Source organism: Anomaloglossus baeobatrachus, chromosome 2 (assembly GCF_048569485.1).
Source record: "Anomaloglossus baeobatrachus isolate aAnoBae1 chromosome 2, aAnoBae1.hap1, whole genome shotgun sequence".
Classification (NCBI taxonomy): domain Eukaryota; kingdom Metazoa; phylum Chordata; class Amphibia; order Anura; family Aromobatidae; genus Anomaloglossus; species Anomaloglossus baeobatrachus.
Genome location: NC_134354.1, coordinates 63,830,497 through 63,848,770, shown reverse-complemented (window position 1 = coordinate 63,848,770; position 18,274 = coordinate 63,830,497). Strand labels below are relative to the sequence as shown.

At 48.3% G+C, this 18,274-nt stretch overlaps 1 protein-coding gene across 2 annotated transcripts in view; it reads left to right on the top strand.

Annotated features, from left to right (window-relative positions):
* The window catches only part of USP25 (ubiquitin specific peptidase 25), a 274,636-nt gene extending 270,262 nt beyond the window's left edge, over window positions 1–4,374 (top strand). For both annotated transcript variants that reach the window (XM_075335070.1, XM_075335071.1), the window contains one exon: window positions 3,684–4,374. In XM_075335070.1, the coding sequence (XP_075191185.1) occupies window positions 3,684–3,856 (173 nt within the window). In that variant the 3' untranslated portion in view covers window positions 3,857–4,374. The remainder of the gene's footprint in view (window positions 1–3,683) is intronic.
* Window positions 4,375–18,274: the final 13,900 nt, after the last annotated feature.

Here is an 18,274-nt window from a genome sequence, read left to right as displayed (position 1 = left end):
ATACCAACGTCCGCCAAGATTGACCACAGGACGTGGAAGATGTTCTTATCTCGGTGCTCGGCGCAGGGTGTTTCTCCCTGGCCGGTTGCATCGTCTATGTTTCCTTCCTTCCTGCAATCTAGGTAGGAAAATGGGTTGTCGCTCAGTTCCCTTTAGGGACAAGTCTCAGCGCTATCTGTATTTTTTCAGAAACGACGACTTCCTCAGGTACGCACGTTCCTACGGGGAGTTTGTCTTCTCAGCACTCCGTACAAGCGGCCGTTAGAGCCCTGAGATCTGAACAAGGTTCTAATTGCTCTCCAGATGCCGCCTTTCGAGCCTTTGAAGGATGTCTCCCTTCCCGTTTTTCACGGGAAGTGGCCTTCTAGTAACGGTCTCGTCTCTTAGGAGAGTTTCCGAGCTAGCAACGCTCTCATACAAACTCCCTTCCTGGTCCTTCACCAGGACAGGGTAGTTCTGCGTCCGGTTCCGGAATTTCTCCCTAAGGTGGTATCCCATTTTCATATCAATCAGGATATCACCTCACCTTCTTTGTGTCCTCGTCCAGTCCATCAATTTCAGAAAGATTTGCATCTGTTGGTTCTGGTGAGAGCACTCAGGTTCTACTTCCCGCATGGCGCTCCTGCGCCACCCGGATGCACTCTTTGTCCTTGTCGCTGGTCGGCGTAAACAGTCGCAAGCTTCCAGATCCACCCTTGCTCGGGGGATCGAGGAACCAATTCTTGAAACCTACAGTTCTACTGGGCTTCTGGTTCTCTCAAGGCCGAAGGCCCATTCTACCAGAGCCGTGGGTGCATCCTGGGCATTACGACACCAGGCTACGGCTCAGCAGGTGTGTCAGGCACCCACCTGGTCGAGTCTACTTACTTTTACCAAGCATTATCAGATGCATACCTACGCTTCGGCAGACGCCAGCCTAGGTAGATAAGTCATTCAGGCGGCGGTTGGCCACCTGTAGGAGAGGGCCGTTTGACGGCCCTATCATGAGGTATTCTTTTACCCACCCAGGGATTGCTTTTGGACATCCCAATTGTCTGGGTCTCCCAATGGAGCGACAAAGAAGAAGGGAATTTTGTTTACTTACCGTAAATTCCTTTTCTTCTAGCTCCAATTGGGAGACCCAGCACCCGCCCTGTTTTCTCGGGGTTTTTCTGTTTTTTCGGGTACACATGTTGTTCATGTGGTATGGTTCAGTTCTCCGATGTTTCCTCGGATTGAATTGGTCTTTAAACCAGTTATTGGCTTTCCTCCTTCTTGCTTTGGCACTAAAACTGGTGAGCCAGTGATCCCACTGGGGGTGTATAGCCAGAAGGGGAGGGGCCTTACACTTTTAAGTGTAATACTTTGTGTGGCCTCCAGAGGCAATAGCTATACACCCAATTGTCTGGGTCTCCCAATTGGAGCTAGAAGAAAAGGAATTTACGGTAAGTAAACAAAATTCCCTTCTTTGTTTACTTACCGTAAATTCTTTTTCTTATAGTTCCGTATTGGGAGACCCAGCTCCCTCCCTGTTGCCTGTTGGCAGTTTCTTGTTCCGCGTGTTATCACCGGCTGTTGTCGTGGACAGAGGCTCCGGTTGTTCCGGTTCTTGCTCTATCTCTACTTGTGGGTGGCTATTCTCCTTCAGCTTTTGCACTAAACTGGCTATATTTGGTTATCCAGGGGGTGTATATGCTCAGAGGGAGGAGCTACACTTTTTAGTGTAGTACTTTGTGTGTCCTCCGGAGGCAGAAGCTATACACCCAATGTCTGGGTCTCCCAATACGGAACTATAAGAAAAAGAATTTACGGTAAGTAAACAAAATTCTCTTTTTTTTTTTTTTTTTTAGACGCTGCGTTTTTTGTGCTTTTTTGCCGCTATAAAACGCACAAAAACGCATGTTTTTTTCACCGCGTTTCTGTGCGTTTTTGGCTGCGTTTTGCTGTGTTTTTGACCACTGCGTTTTTCCAATGCATTGCATGGGTGGAAAACGCAGTACAACACAGAAAAGAATTGACATGACCTTTTTTTTTTTTTTTTCAAGCTCAAAAACGCAGCTAAAAAAAAAAAAAGCTGTGTGGACAGCAAACATGAAAACTAATAGCGTTTGCTGGGGAAGAAAAGTCATGCAGTTTGGAGCTGAAAAACGCACTGTGTGCATATAGCCTTATACCTTTTTTTTTTTTTTATCCAAGTGTGTGTGGTCTTTCACTTTTTTTTTTTTTTTTCTTGAGTGCCCTCCTATGGGCTATGCTATATAGGATACAGGGAGGTGGCGGTTATATCTCAGGAACCGAGCGAGATGAGCAGTAAAAATAGAAAACCAACCCTGAATTTAGGAGAACAGTGGCATTTACACGCCCAGTAAAAATGAATATTTTCTGGCAATTGTTGGACCCTTTTTAAGAGGCAAAATAAATATATGCAGAATACAAATACCGTATGTTTCGGACTAGAAGACGCACCCTGGCTTTAGAGAAAGAAAATAGGAAAATAAAATTTTTAGCAAAAAATGTGGTCACGACACCTTTGGGGCGAGGATCTGCTGCTGACACTATTATGGGGGAAAAGTCCCCAAATTCTCTACTAGGGTACCCCATCCTGGTAATGATCTTCCTGCCTTGTGTGTGTGTGTGTGTGTGTGTGTGTGTGTGTGTGTGTATAATATATATATATATATATATATTTATAATTATAATGTCCCTCATCCTGGTATAGCCCCATCTTGCTATATACTGCCATCATGGTATGTGCTCCCATCCTGCTACATACCTCATCCTGGTATATGGCCGCATCCTGCTATATACCCCCGTCCTGGTATGTGCTCCCATCCTGCTTATATGCCATCATCCTGCTCATATACCCCCATCCTGCTATACACCCCCATCCTGCTATACATCTCCATCCCAGTATATGTCCTGCATCCTGTGGCACACAAAAAAAAAAATAAACGTTTATACTCGCCTTTCCTCGCTCCACGCAGCATCGCTCCTCCTCCCGTCTGTGTCGGCAGCACTGTGTGGAGCCGGCCACGATCCCTGCAGCATCGCGATGTCCTCCCGTCTGTGCCGACCCGGCTGTGTGGACAAGTGCGCACAGCGATGACTTCATCGCTATGAGCACCACTAGTCTCCACACACAGCTGCGGGCGGCAGACAGGGGGAAATCGCGGTGCTGCAGGGATCATGGCCGGTGAGTTTAACTCATTCACTGCACCCCGAGCTGATGATGCGCGGGGGGCAGTGAATACAGCCACACATGATCACTCCAGGCTCTAGTTGCCAGAGGTGATCATGCTGCCAGCTGTTTACTAAGCGCGCATCCCCCGCCCATCATCCCGCCCACCTGTCAGCGCCGGCTACAGCGCTGAGAGATGGGCGGGAGGATGGGCGTGCATATGAAATGAGTGGGTCCACGTGGTCACGGCAGGCTGCTACAGCCTGCTAGTGCCCCCGATGACCCGCTCCACCGCAGCACCCTACATTCAGACTATAAGACGCACCCCCACTTTCCCCCAACATTTGGGGGGAAAAAAGTGCTTATAGTCTTATAGTCCGCAAAGTATGGTAGACATTGGGTCATTGTCAACCAAAAAATCTTTTATGCAATGTAAACCCTTATATGTTAATGGGCGTGCTGACTTTTGCCTGCTGGGTTGGTGTCGTTTGCTGATTGAGCACTCTCTCTCTTTTTGTCTCCCCAGCCTGTCTACAGGAGAAGCTGACCGACTTCCTGCCAAAACTGCTCGATTGTTCGACAGAAATCAAAGGTTTCAACGATCCGCCAAAGCTTCCTACCTTCTCCACGCACGAGCTGTGCGAGCGGTTTGCTCGAATCATGTTGTCACTTAGTCGCACGCCGGCCGATGGGAGATGAACAATGCACCTTCTGATTACGCACATTGTATAGACTTTTTTTTTTCCTTTATTTTTATTTTCTTAGTTTTTATCTCATGCCTTCCTATGACAAGGTTTGCTTTGTTGCTGCTATAGGTTTTTATCTTTTTTTTTTTTTTTTTTTTGTTACAAACTGCTACATATAAAATGACTGTATGACCTTTTTTTTTTTTTTTAGCCAGACTGCACCCCCCACCTGAATTTCGCATGGCCTTCAGCATCCATTTTAACAAAGCAGACGCAACCAAACTATCCCAAACTATTTATGGCAAGAGCGCTTCAATAGCCACACTTCTGTGACAGTATTACATTGCTTTTATATACAAAAAAAACCTCATTTTACCAACGCTTTTTTTTTCTTTTTTTTTTTCCTCTCTTTCAGTCTATTTTTTTCTCTGTGACTGCAGCCATGTTAATTATCCGGCGCCATGTTAAAAAGACACGGCGCCTGGTAGCTTGTAAATGACATTTAAAAGAATAAAGTTTTATTTATGGCTACTCCGTTTGGAAAAAAAAATAATAATAAAAAAAAAAAATTGTACAATTATGTATGAAATGAATAGATAAGTATTTTTTGACGACCTGAGCAGTACTTAATGGATGGGTTTTGTGGGGTTAAACGCTGTTGTTGATTTGTTGAAGGATTATTTTAATTTTTTTTTTTAAACTTTAGAAAATCAGCACATTATTTCTCGAAATAAATTTACTCTTTTTAAAAGAAAAAAAAAATGTTATGTGGGTGCGATTATAATAAGTAAATCAGATATCTTGACCAATTTGTCCCTGCGCACATTGAGAATATTCCACAACACCTTCCACTCCAGTTCTGGACCCATTGGTTCCCAACAATTGTACAAAATACCAAAATGCGTATTTTTTGGATTATAAGACGCACTTTTAGTCTAAAAAAAATTTGTGAAAAAAAATAAATGAGGGGTGTGTCTTATAATCCAAATGTAGCTTACCGGGATGTGATGGAGAGGGGGTCACAGAATGCAGGGGCAATGTTGCAGGCTGTGAGGCAGAGGCCACCCCGATTGTCGGCCGTGCAGTCTTCAAATAATGGCACCCAGAGGTGGCGCGTGCGCAGATGAGATCTCGGCTTGTCATTGAGCCGATGGCTCAATCTATGCACACGCTGCTTCCAGGAGCCATTTTTTTTTTTTTTGAAGACTGCACCGCCGACCGTTTCTGGATGTTCCTTGCCTCTCAGTGCCCGCAGTGAATATCTGGGACACCTGCAGCATAATAAGTGATACATCCCTGGAATCGGGCTCTGTATCACTACTTCATGCTGCTCAGATTAAATAACCTAGACCTGTGTAAAAGTTCCCTTTAAAGGAATCTATCGACAGGTTATCACAATATAAGGTACATCCACCAATTTTAAGGCCACTTTTACAGTATTTTAGTAAGCTGTATGCAAGTCCCGAATCCCCTGTGCATAGCACAAAAATACTTTTTACAATGCCATCCCATTAGTGTCGTTGTCCTCGCTCGATCTCTTCTCTCCTCACAATCTTCATCCTCCTAATTACTTTATGTGGATGACATCATCAACACGATGTCCCCCTATTGTGCAGGTAGGTGTACGCTCTCTGCCTTTTGGAGGACTGAGGAAAATACTGTAATGCGCATGCGCTGGCTTTACTACTTGTTCATTGGTGCTTTTTTTTTTTACTTCTTCTGGTGCTAGCCGTACTTTGCTGTGACCTCAGCAGGGCAGACCATAATACATCTGCGCAGTCACACAATTGGGAGACATTTTGTAGATGACGTAGGACGAGTCAGCCACATGATGCAGGGCAGGAGAATGGTGATTGTGAAGAGAGAGCAAGTGCTTAAGCAAGACCAGCGGTGCCCATTGGACCACTCTATGGGGTATAAGAAAAGGTATTTTTTGTGCTATGCTGAGTTCTTTGGGGACTTGCCGCTTACTAAAATATTGAAAAAGAGGTCTGAAAGGTGGTGGTCGTACTTTAAATTGTGAAAACCTGGAGACAGGTTCAGCAACAAGGTCGTTCATGGTTTTTTGTTTTTATTTTATACTCAATAGTAGTGAGTGAGCACTATCATCCTCGGTACTCATAACAAGCAGTTGGACTCTCAGGCGCGACTTGAGTACTCGAGTCTAATGGAAGTCAATGACAAACTCGAGCATTTTACTTTCATTATAATCGGGTACTCGAGTTGTGCTCGTTATGAGTACCAAGCACAGGAGTGCTCGCTCATAACTCCTCATTAGTCAGTTGGGGTTTTGTGATGTACAACGTGAAATAGCACAGTGACACGCAAACCGCCCAGCGCACACATGTCTCTGATGCTACTGTTAAAGGGCACTCCTCTTCTCGCAGTCACTCATGAGCTAAGCGTCCCCCACAGCCAGGTCACACATCCACACCACACTATTCGCTGCCACCACTCACCATTTTATAGGCCAGTGAGACAGCTGCCCCGGGTCACACACTAGCACACACGCCACCCAGCTGTACCGAGCACCTGACTTTTCCTGAATTTGTGCACGGAGTAACTAAACCGAGCTATACTCGCCCTCTTCAGGGTCTGTGGGTATGTTCAGAACAGCAAGGAACAAACTAATTTTAGATTCAATATACAAAAGGAGTACAGGGCTTAACAAAGGTTACAATAGACGTAGAGGGAAAAACAATGTAAAAAGAAAAGTTAAATACAAAAACCCCCTTTTACGAATTTGGATCCGTGAGCGTTTCTGGAAGAAGAGATCGCTGTGGGAAATATCGACAGATCTAGAATACACGTCGCTTCTACTGGGGTCTGACAATGACACACGCTATTACAGGCAACTGTAGCGGCAAGGGCATAGTTGGCGTTCATGCTGCGCTAAGTACTTTGATCACACTCCCTACTGGTAAGTCATACTAAAGCCTCATGCAGATGTCTGTGTTTCACATACGTGTTATATCTGTATTTTTCCCAGATACAACACATACCCATTATAATCTAATGAGCAGTTGATGTTTTTTCATGGACTGTTTGGCTGTGCAAAATTCACAGAGACACGTCGGGTGTTTACAGTACGGCTGCATTTTTAGTCTGTGTTGTCCATGTACATGAAGCCTAGGCTTAGTGGCTCTGTTGGGATTCGGGAGAATGTAGTGTCAGTGTGATGTCAGATATTTCTTTATCGTTCCTATGGGAGACCCAGACATTGGGTGTATAGCTTCTGCCTCCGGAGGACACACAAAGTACTACACTAAAAAGTGTAGCTCCTCCCTCTGAGCATATACACCCCCTGGATAACCAGATCTAGCCAGTTCATTGCTTTGTGTTCAGGAGGCATACATCCACACATGCATTCTCATCTGATTTTTCATTTTTGGAAAGTTTTTGAAGAAAAGCAGGTCCAAGCCTGGACTCCCGGCATGTCCCTTCTCACCCCACTGTGTCGGCGGTGTTGTTAAGGTTGATTCCAAGGCTGGAGCCTTACATGCTGCGCTCCTTCACCATCCCTCGGGCTCTGGCTTGAAGTGGGAGCCAGCACGGTTCTCCATGCTTTGCAAGAGACCGGTCTCCATCCGCAGCCCTTCAGGATCCTGCTGGACGGAGCACTCTTCCATAGGGACTTGGAACCCTGCGTCTCAGCAAGCTAAGTACCTGAGACGTTTATATTCGGGGGGTCCCGGTACTTTATTATGGTGGGAGAGTGTGCTGTGTAACTTTTCTGACATTTCCGGCCGGTTCTCTGGTTGTCGCCTGAGAACCGCGCCGATGGTGCCTACGCGCCGGCCGCATCGCTTAAATTTAGGCCCCGGCTTCGCCGGAGGCCTACTTTCGATTTCACTGCCCTCGCATGTCAATCATGCAGAGGGACAGTGCGGCTCCGCCCAGCGGCCGTTCGGCACGGGAGGGACACTCCTCTCTGAGTACATGTCCCCTCCCCTGTAAATCTCCTTGGCCCTCCAGATCCCGCTCTCAGAGCAGGTCCCGCCCCCTCTCCTCGCTCCGACGCCATTTTCTCAGCGTTTTTCTCTGCATCAGCGCTGGCTGCAGCATCCCTGCTAAGCTGCTTGGGGGTCCGGGCTGTGGGATCTGGAGGGCACACAAACGGTCTGGTAAGCCACAATCTCCGGTTGTGGACCTTCTTATATACTCTCTGGGGGTCATTCTGGCTCAGAAACCCCACTTCAGCAGCATGTCTCACACGAGGAGCAAGGCTGTACTCAATATGCACTGCATGTAAGCTCGTGCTGCCTGAACCGAGCACATATCCACATTGTGATGCCTGCTCTAACCTGACAATGCCTCAGCCTGGAATCGCACCCACAGTGGTCCCTCCGGCTGCTCCGGCTCCGGTGGCTGAACCCCCGGCTTGGGTAGAATCCTTCTCTAGGTCAATCTCCCAGTCTTTTGCCGACTCCATGGGACAGCTGTCCCGGACTTTTCTGAACATGCATCAGCCCCCTTCTCAGGGCGCCTCTGCTGCTAGGGCTCTCTCAGCGGAGCTCACAGAGGATTCTTCATCTGGTCCCAGACCCCGTCCTCCTAAAAGGAGACGCTGGGCCCCCTCTCCTTCCTCGTCCCGTGGCTCTGATTCAAGAGCTGATTCGCAGGACGAGGAGGATGCCTTTACTGGGGGCTCGGAGGCTACCTCCATGTGCCCCATTGATCTGTCCGAAAGTGACTCAGATGTTAGTGATTTGATTGCGTCCATTAATTCTGTACTGGACCTCAATCCGCCAGTATCAGAGGAGCAACCCTTTCTGGCAGAAAAGCACCAGTTTACCTTGCCTAAGAGGACAAGGAGTGTGTTATTTAACCACTCCAGCTTTCAGGCCACTGTGACCAAGCCTAGGGCCTGTCCTGACAAACGCTTCCCAAAGCGTGGTTCTGATGACCGTTTTCCCTTTCCACCTGAGGTGGTTAAGGAGTGGGCTCATTCACCAAAGGTAGACCCTCCGGTGTCTAGACTCTCAGCCCGGACCGTTGTATCAGTGGCTGATGGCACCTCTCTTAAGGATTCCACTGACCGCCAGGTTGACCTTCTGGCCAAATCTGTATATGAGGCGGCAGGGGCCTCGTTCTCCCCATCTTTTGCAGCAGTGTTGGCTCTCAAAGCCATCTCTGCTTCTCTAGAGGAGATGCATTCCCTCACCAGGGAATCTATGCCCGAAATGGTTGCCTTAACTTCCCAAGCTTCAGCTTTTTCATCCTATGCCATGTCTGCCATGCTGGAGGCTTCTCACCGCACTGCGGTGGCTTCGGCTAATTCCCTCGCTATCCGCAGGATCTTGTGGCTTCGAGAGTGGAAGGCAGATGCTTCAAAGAAGTACCTTGCTGGGCTCCCTTTTGCTGTATCCAGGCTATTCGGTGAACAACTGGATGAAATTATTAAGGAAGCTACTGGCGGGAAGAGTACTTCCATGCCACAAACTAAAAACAGGAAACCTGCCCAGGGTAGGAACCAGTCGAGGTTTCGTTCCTTTTCGTTCCTCCAACTGGTCATCCTCTAAGCCCTCGGCCTCGTCCACTAACTCAGCCAAGGACCAAAAACCCAACTGGCGCACAAAGGCGCGTCCACAAAAGACCGCAGGAGCTGCTGCCACTAAGGCAGCCTCCTCTTGACTATCTGGCCGCGCCAGCAACGTCCTTAGTCGGTGGCAGGCTCTCCCACTTTGGCGACGTGTGGTTTCAACACGTCTCCGATCAATGGGTGCGGGATATCATCTCCGACGGCTACAGGATAGAATTCTCTTCCAGCCCGCCAAACAGATTTTTTCTGTCAACTCCCCCCTGCTCCAAGGCCGCCGCCTTCTCTCAGGCCGTGGCATCTTTGCAGGCCAACGGAGTAATTGTACCGGTTCCCGCCCGGGAACGGTTCAGAGGTTTCTACTCAAATCTCTTCCTAGTCCCCAAAAAGGACGGTTCCTTCCGGCCCATCCTGGATCTCAAGCTTCTCAACAAGCATGTTCAGGTGCGGCATTTTCGCATGGAGTCTCTGCGATCAGTCATTGCCTCAATGACCCAAGGAGATTTCCTGGCATCCATCGACATCAGAGATGCCTATCTGCATGTGCCAATTGCAGTTTCACACCAGCGTTGGCTACGTTTTGCAATTGGAGAGGAACATTTCCAATTCGTGGCTCTCCCCTTCGGGTTAGCCACGGCCCCTCGAGTATTCACCAAGGTCATGGCAGTGGTTGCGGTTCTGCACCTCCAGGGGTTGGCAGTGATTCCTTACCTGGACGACCTTCTAGTCAAGGCTTCATCCAGCGCAGACTGTCAGCGGAGTGTCTCGCTCACTCTCGCCACTCTAGCCCAATTCGGGTGGCTTGTCAATCTGCCCAAATCCACTCTGACTCCGACCCAGAGGCTCACGTACCTAGGGATGCAGTTCGAGACTCTGCCGGCACTTGTGAAGCTGCCCTTAGTCAAACAGCAGTCCCTCCATCTGGCGGTGCGCTCTCTGCTGAGGCCCCGCCGTCATTCCATCAGGCACCTAATGCAGGTGCTGGGTCAGATGGTGGCGTCAATGGAGGCGGTTCCCTTTGCCCAGTTCCATCTGCGTCCTCTGCAGCTGGACATTCTCCGCTGTTGGGACAAGCGGACTTCCTCCTTGCACAGGCTAGTGGCTCTGTCGCCACAGACCAGGGGCTCCCTTCAGTGGTGGCTTCGGCCCCTCTCTCTGTCTCAGGGACGCTCCTTCCTGGCCCCGTCCTGGGTGATCCTCACCACGGATGCCAGTCTATCCGGCTGAGGAGCGGTATGTCTCCACCACCGAGCACCGGGCACTTGGACTCCGTCCGAATCAGCCCTCTCGATCAATGTGCTGGAAATCAGAGCTGTGCTAGCTCTCCTAGCCTTTCACCACCTTTTGGCGGGCAAGCACATCCGAGTCCAGTCAGACAATGCGACAGCGGTTGCCTACATCAATCACCAAGGCGGGACACGCAGCCGCCTGGCAATGTTGGAGGTTCAACGCATCCTTCAATGGACGGAGGACTCCAAGTCCACCATATCCGCAGTCCACATCCCAGGCGTGGAAAACTGGGAAGCAGATTATCTCAGCCGTCAAACCGTGGACAGTGGCGAGTGGTCCCTGCATCCGGCAGTGTTTCAGTCAATCTGCCGCAAGTGGGGCACTCCGGAAGTGGATCTAATGGCATCCCGGCACAACTACAAGGTTCCGGTTTACGTGGCTCGCTCCCACGATCCTCAGGCCTTTGCAGCGGACGCTCTGGTTCAAGATTGGTCCCAGTTTCGTCTGTCCTACGTGTTTCCCCCTCTAGCTCTCTTTCCCAGAGTTCTGCGCAAGATCAGAATGGAGGGCCATCGGGTCATCCTCATTGCTCCGGACTGGCCGAGGCAAGCTTGGTACCCAGACCTGCTCCATCTGTCCGTAGAGGTGCCGTGGCATCTTCCGGACCGTCCAGACCTCTCACAAGGTCCGTTTTTCCGCCAGAATTCTGCGGCTCTCAGATTGACGGCGTGGCTCTTGAGTCCTGGATCTTGACAGCTTCTGGTATTCCTCCTGAAGTCATCTCCACTATGACTCGGGCTCGGAAGTCTTCCTCGGCCAAAATCTATCACAGGACCTGGAGAATTTTCCTGTCCTGGTGTCGCTCTTCCGGCCATGCTCCTTGGCCTTTTTCCTTGCCGACCCTTCTGTCCTTTCTACAGTCCGGTCTGCAGCTAGGACTATCCATCAATTCCCTCAAGGGACAAGTCTCTGCTCTGTCAGTGTTGTTCCAGCGGCGTATCGCTCGGCTGGCTCAGGTGCGCACCTTCATGCAGGGCGCGTCTCACATCATTCCGCCTTACCGGCGGCCCTTGGATCCCTGGGACCTCAATCTGGTCCTCACGGCCTTGCAGAAACCCCCCTTTGAGCCTCTTAGGGAGGTTTCTTTGTCTCGTCTTTCACAGAAAGTGGTCTTTCTAGTGGCCATAACTTCCCTCAGGAGAGTCTCTGATTTGGCTGCGCTCTCTTCGGAGTCACCTTTTTTGGTTTTTCATCAAGACAAGGTGGTTCTCCGTCTGACTCCGGATTTTCTCCCTAAGGTGGTTTCTCCTTTCCACCTTAACCAGGACATTTCCCTGCCTTCCTTTTGTCCGGCTCCTGTTCATCGCTTTGAAAAAGCGTTGCATACTCTGGATCTGGTGCAGGCGCTCCGGATCTATGTGTCTCGCACCGCTGTTCTTAGGCGGTGCACCTCTCTTTTTGTGCTAACCACAGGTCGGCGTAAGGGCCTCTCGGCTTCTAAGCCGACCTTAGCTCGTTGGATTAGGTTGGCCATTTCTGATGCCTACCAGTGTACTCAGGTGCCTCCTCCGCCGGGGATCAAGGCACACTCGACCAGAGCTGTTGGTGCCTCTTGGGCTTTCAGGCACCAGGCTACGGCTCAGCAGGTCTGTCAGGCTGCCACCTGGTCTAGTCTGCACACCTTTTCAAAGCACTACCAAGTGCATGCTCATGCTTCAGCAGATGCGAGCTTGGGCAGACGCATCCTTCAGGCGGCTGTCGCCCATTTGTGAAGTTAGGCTCCGCCTACTTCTCAGTTTTCTGTTTATTCCCACCCATGGACTGCTTTGAGACGTCCCAATGTCTGTGTCTCCCATAGGAACGATAAAGAAAAAGAGAATTTTGTTTACTTACCGTAAATTCTTTTTCTCATAGTTCCGTATTGGGAGACCCAGCACCCTCCCTTTTGCCTGTTGGCAGTTTCTTGTTCCGCGTGTTATCACCGGCTGTTGTCGTAGACAGAGGCTCCGGTTGTTCCGGTTCTTGCTCTCTTTACTTGTGGGTGGCTATTCTCCTTCAGCTTTTGCACTAAACTGGCTAGATCTGGTTATCCAGGGGGTGTATATGCTCAGAGGGAGGAGCTACACTTTTTAGTGTAGTACTTTGTGTGTCCTCCGGAGGCAGAAGCTATACACCCAATGTCTGGGTCTCCCAATACGGAACTATAAGAAAAAGAATTTACGGTAAGTAAACAAAATTCTCTTTTTTTTCAGCCATATAACCATAGTTGAGGCGGGCGTTAAACGACTGCCGATCGTCTTCATATAACCAACTGGTCGACAGTCATTTATAGGCGGTGATTGTCCAGTATAAATGCACCTTAGAGCCAGGTACCTTATTGTTGACTTCTCTGATTTGGTTTTGTCTCACCCCATTTTTCTTTATCATCTTCATCCATGATGACTTTGGCCATAAACTTGCTAGTCTCTGCAGACTTCCATCTTCTCTGGTCTTTTGCCGCACATCCCAATGCAACGCCCTAAAAATTAACCGTATCATTATAATTACACCCAAATAAAAAAATATTCACACATGCTGTGCACTAAATATCCCTTCTACTGTGCACCTGAAAAAACTATTTGCCCCACTTTGCTCCCTGACCAAAAAGTGACCCCCACACTCTCCCCCTTTATGATACATGGCCTCCACACTGTCCCCCTTATCTACTATGACCACTACACCATCCCTCCCCATGAATTATGGCTGCCACAGTGTCTTTCCTTATGAAAAATATCCATCAAACTATCCCCTCGCTCATTACCAATGTCTTATATGCTGTCCGGACAAAATAATGTACCTGTGATATGAACAATGGCCTCCACACTGTCCACATCTTCCATGCCCCTCAGCACACTGACCCCTCTCCATACTGTGTGCCCCCTTTCTCACCACCTGTACAGCCTCCATAATGTGCCCACTTGTATACTGCTCCCCTCACACTGTCCTTACTGCCTCCCATAGTGTGCTGTCACTTCATATATGGCGTGATCACCCCTATTCCCCCTCCCACACTTTACTGTAAAAGTTCCTCGCATCTTCAACTCCAGGGTGGAGCACTTACCTTATCCCTCATCTTCACCTCTTTTTGTGGTGCTCTATCCCACACACGCTGCATCCCCATATCTTGCACACCCTGCACCACTCATATCCCTCCAACCTTACAATCCAATATCCCATAGAGACCTTGCACCCCAATATCCCGCACAGCCTGCACCCCAATATCCCAAACACAGCCTGTAGTACCCTAATATCCACACACAGCCTGCATCTCCATATCCGTGACATAAAATACAAAAAAAGACAGTTTGCGCTCTGATAATGCTAAAGTATGGAAACCATGAATGTGTGAACATGGACCTGCATTACGGCTAAGGAAAATAGCATTATCAGATTATCATTATCATATTATATACTTTAGCATACATTTTTTTGTATTTTATGTCATGTTCAGTTGTGCGCCTGTTCACACGTCGGGTCGATGAGGCTGAGTGCAGGCAGTCTTTTTTTATCTATATCGGGAGGGTCATGCCTTCTGACCGTGCACCCCTCCCCCAGTTGCCACAGGTAATCTCATTCTATATAGCAGGTTCCTACGTGCCCATACACAGGAGGTTTTTAACCCAGAGAGAGGCTTCAGAATAGCGTTAGGTACCCAGTTACGAGATATGCCGTGAAGGGGCAACTGGGCAGATATACAAATGGCCATTTCTATATGCTAAATATCTCATTTTTCTTAGATTTTCCTTAGCACTAATGCAGGTCCATGTTCACACATTCATGGTTTCCATACTTTAGCATTATCAGAGCGCAAACTGTCTTTTTTTGTATTTTATGTCATGTTCAGTTGTGCGCCTGTTCACACGTCTGATCGCTGAGGCTGAGTGCAGGCAGTCTTTTTTGTCCATATCCGTGACACCTTACACTACAGAGCGTGCACCCCCTGTCTCACACATCTTGCACCCTATCCCACACTGCCCCCCATATCCCACACACACTGCCCCCATCTCACACACATCCTGCACTCCCATGTCATACACTGCCCCCCCATATCCACACATCCTGTACCCCTATCTCACACTGCCCTAATATACCACACATCCTGCACCCCATTTCATTCTGCACCCCCATCTACCACGCATCCTGCACCCCCTTACCCCTCTCTCAAACACCCCTCTGTCATAGTCTGCATCACCCATGTGCCACTCACCCTGAACACCCCATGCCCCCCTATTCTCTCATTACCCGTCACAAATCTCCATATCTCCTCCAGCTTCTCCTTCACTACCTGCTGCACTTACTGTCCGGCAAAACTGTGTTCTCCCATTTGGGTCACGTGTGCATGACCTCATCACAGGTCTTTAACCAATAGCAGGTATCGTCTTCCATCTGGCCAGGAGCTCATTAGTTCTCCTCTGCCCCTGCAGCGCAGCGCTCCTATAGCGAATTCCTCCAGTTCAGCCCTGAGTAGCAATAGCTCCAGATGGACCACTCCAGGTCTGGGGCCCTGGGCCACTGACCTCTCTGCCACCCTGGTACCTACGCTACTGCTTGGAGACAACCTTTATGAACCCCTACACTTCCTCCCAAAATGATTGAGATATGGCATCTATCACGAGACAGTCTACTCCCTCGTCTGTAGTCGTTGAGGGGATACATAACATTGGTGTAGGAAGTGATCTTGTCATCTTATTTGCTGGCAGAGAGACTTGGAGATTCTACGGCCTAATCCCAGTCCTATGCCTTCAGGTGTGCTAAAGAGGTGAAGCAATTATTGTATTCAGTAGGGGCATCTACTGTATAGTACAGATATAAAACCTTTAGGACCTTGAGAATTAAGTACCCCTATGAGTGGGAAACGTGAGATAGGATTATTAATATTAATTTAAGGGAAATGATTCAATTTTAAATATCTGTAGTAAAATTACCTGAGTAAACTATTAATATTATTATTTATTATTATGGTGCCATTTATTCCATGGCGCTTTACAAGTCAAAGAGTGTATACATACAACAATCATTACAAAGCAGACTGGTATAGGAGGAGACAGGACCCTGCCCGCGAGGGCTCACAGTCCACAGGGAATAGGTGATGGTACAATAGGTGAGGACAGAGCTGGTTGCGCAGTGGTCTACTGGACTAAGGGCCATTGTAGGTTGTAGGCTTGTTGGAAGAGATGGGTCTTCAGGTTCCTCTTGAAGCTTTTCACGGTAGGGGAGAGTCTGATATGCATAGGTAGAGCATTCCAGAGTATGGGGGAGGCACGGGAGAAATCTTGTACGCGATTGTGGGAAAAGGAGATAAGAGAGGAGCAGAGAAGGAGATCTTGTGAGGATCTGAGGTTGCGTGCAGGTAGGTACCGGGAGACTAGGTCACAGATGTAGGGAGGAGACTGTGCATGGCTTTGTATGTCATGGTTAATGTTTAACGATCTTCCTGTATTTGTTAAAAATTTAAAATTACTTAGTGTTTATAAAATTAATATTACCAAGTCCGTTGAAGGGATTGTCCACTACACAGAAAACCTCAATCACCTTGTTTTCCCCAAGTAAAATAACACTTATACTCGCCTCTGGTGCCGGCACCATCCCAGCGGTGTTGGCTCTTCCAGAGCTTGTGTGACATTATTGCGTCACAATCCCTGGGGCCATTCAGCAGCCACTTCACTGTCCTCGGCTTCAGGCATATCACATACATCCAGAGGAAGACATAGCTGCGGCTTCTGTCACTTTCTCTGGATGTTTGATTTGTATGAAAGAGGGACAGTGATTGCTATGTGGTCAAACATAGGATTGTCCAGTAGAGGGATAGCTGGGGGAAGATATTGATCCAGTTCCTTTATTGAACCCCCACACCTAAGTTTACAGTATGTGAATTAGGAGAATTTTATGAAGCCATTCAAGAATAGACTAAAAAGTATGAAATGGCACGCTAGATAAAATTCCTGATTGCGAGAAGAGATGCCGAAGCAACAAATTAAACAATCTCCAATGCAGCTTAGAGGGAACCAAACATCAGGATTTTGGTATAGAAGGTAAAGCCAGTGCAGCACTGGCACTATCAGGCACATTGTGTACATACCATTAGTGGGCAGCTCGGATGTTTAGGCTGTGAAATCCAAGTTTATAAAGTTTTAAAATTCATCCACTTTTTGATTGACTTGTTCACCTCTGCTGATAATGTCCGGGCAGGTTATGTGCATGATCCCCGCCGCCTGTTCCTCCCTCTCTCTGGCTGTATACAAAGTTCTAATCTTCAGTTACACGCCGTCGGAGTTGGGCCTGCACATAGCGCTTATCTCCGGTGCAGTGTTTCTGAAGCCCGCAGTACCTAGTATAGTGCATGAGAGCGCAGCGCATGCGCCCTCGCTTGTTCAGATCTCGTTGTGACCGCGGGAGCGCACGCGGTCACAACAGGACTGGAGAACAGCTTTATTGGAAATTAATTCTTGCACCTTTTCCTTTTCTCTTCAAAACTTCCTCGTAGTTAAGTTTCTTGAGAATAAAGTCTAAAATCGCATAGCTTTCCTTTACATGCACAGAATGACCTACAGGCAGTGAAGCATACTTGCTGCGTTTGTGCAGTAGCAGCTTTCAGATTTTTTTTGGGGGGGCGTGAATCAAAGAGTCTTTCCTCACTCACATTGTGCTCAATGTTACATGTTTTCATCAACCCAGGAACATCATTGCAATACACTAGAGCACCATGTTGAGCAAAGTACGATGAAAAACAGGTACCAGGAGATGAGCAAATACCGTAATATTCGTATTCGCTATTCTCGTAACGAATACTTTCTAATATTTGTGTATTGATTCCGAATAGCGAGTAGAATGCAAATCAATGGGGAATGCAAGTAATCTACTGGACCTAACAGAGGTCGGAGGCCTGAGGAAAAGGCTGAAATGGTGGGAAAGTGATGACACTGAATGGGGAGAGTCTGGAGAATATGCATGCATTTCTGACTCACATATGGTTTCTGGGAATGAGGATGTCACAGTATTATGCCATTTATTCTGTCTGTCTGTTTCTCTCCAAACGCTTTATACTCAACAATCACCGATGCAGCTGTCACACTGCTCCTGCGGCCTCTCACTCTTCTTCCCTACCCGCTTATTAGGCTCATACATATTCACTGCACCCGCTCATTAGGCTCATATATATTCACTGCTTCCGCCGTCTGTGATTGGTTGCCAATAGACGCGCCCCCATGCTGAGTGATAGCTGTCTGACTGCAACCAATCACAGCTGCCGGTGGGTGGGTCTATATAGTATGTGCGATGTGCGGTCACCCCCTAATTTTGATACCCAGCCAAGATAAAGCCTCACAGCTAAAGGCTGGTATTCTCAGGCTGGAGAGATTCACGTTATTAGGAGCCCCCCAGCCTAAAAATATCTGCCAGCAGCCGCCTGAAATTAACGCATCCATTGGATGTGACAGTCCCGGGACTTTACCTGGTTCATCCCGATTGCCCTGAGTGGCCAGCATACGTAAAGCACCCAAACTTTGTTTTTTGGGAAAAGTCTGTTTGGTAAGAACACTGAACCTTCGGATTTGCTCATCTCTAGTTATGGGTCTTAGAGTGCCGCAGCACAAAAACACACACACACACACACACACACACACA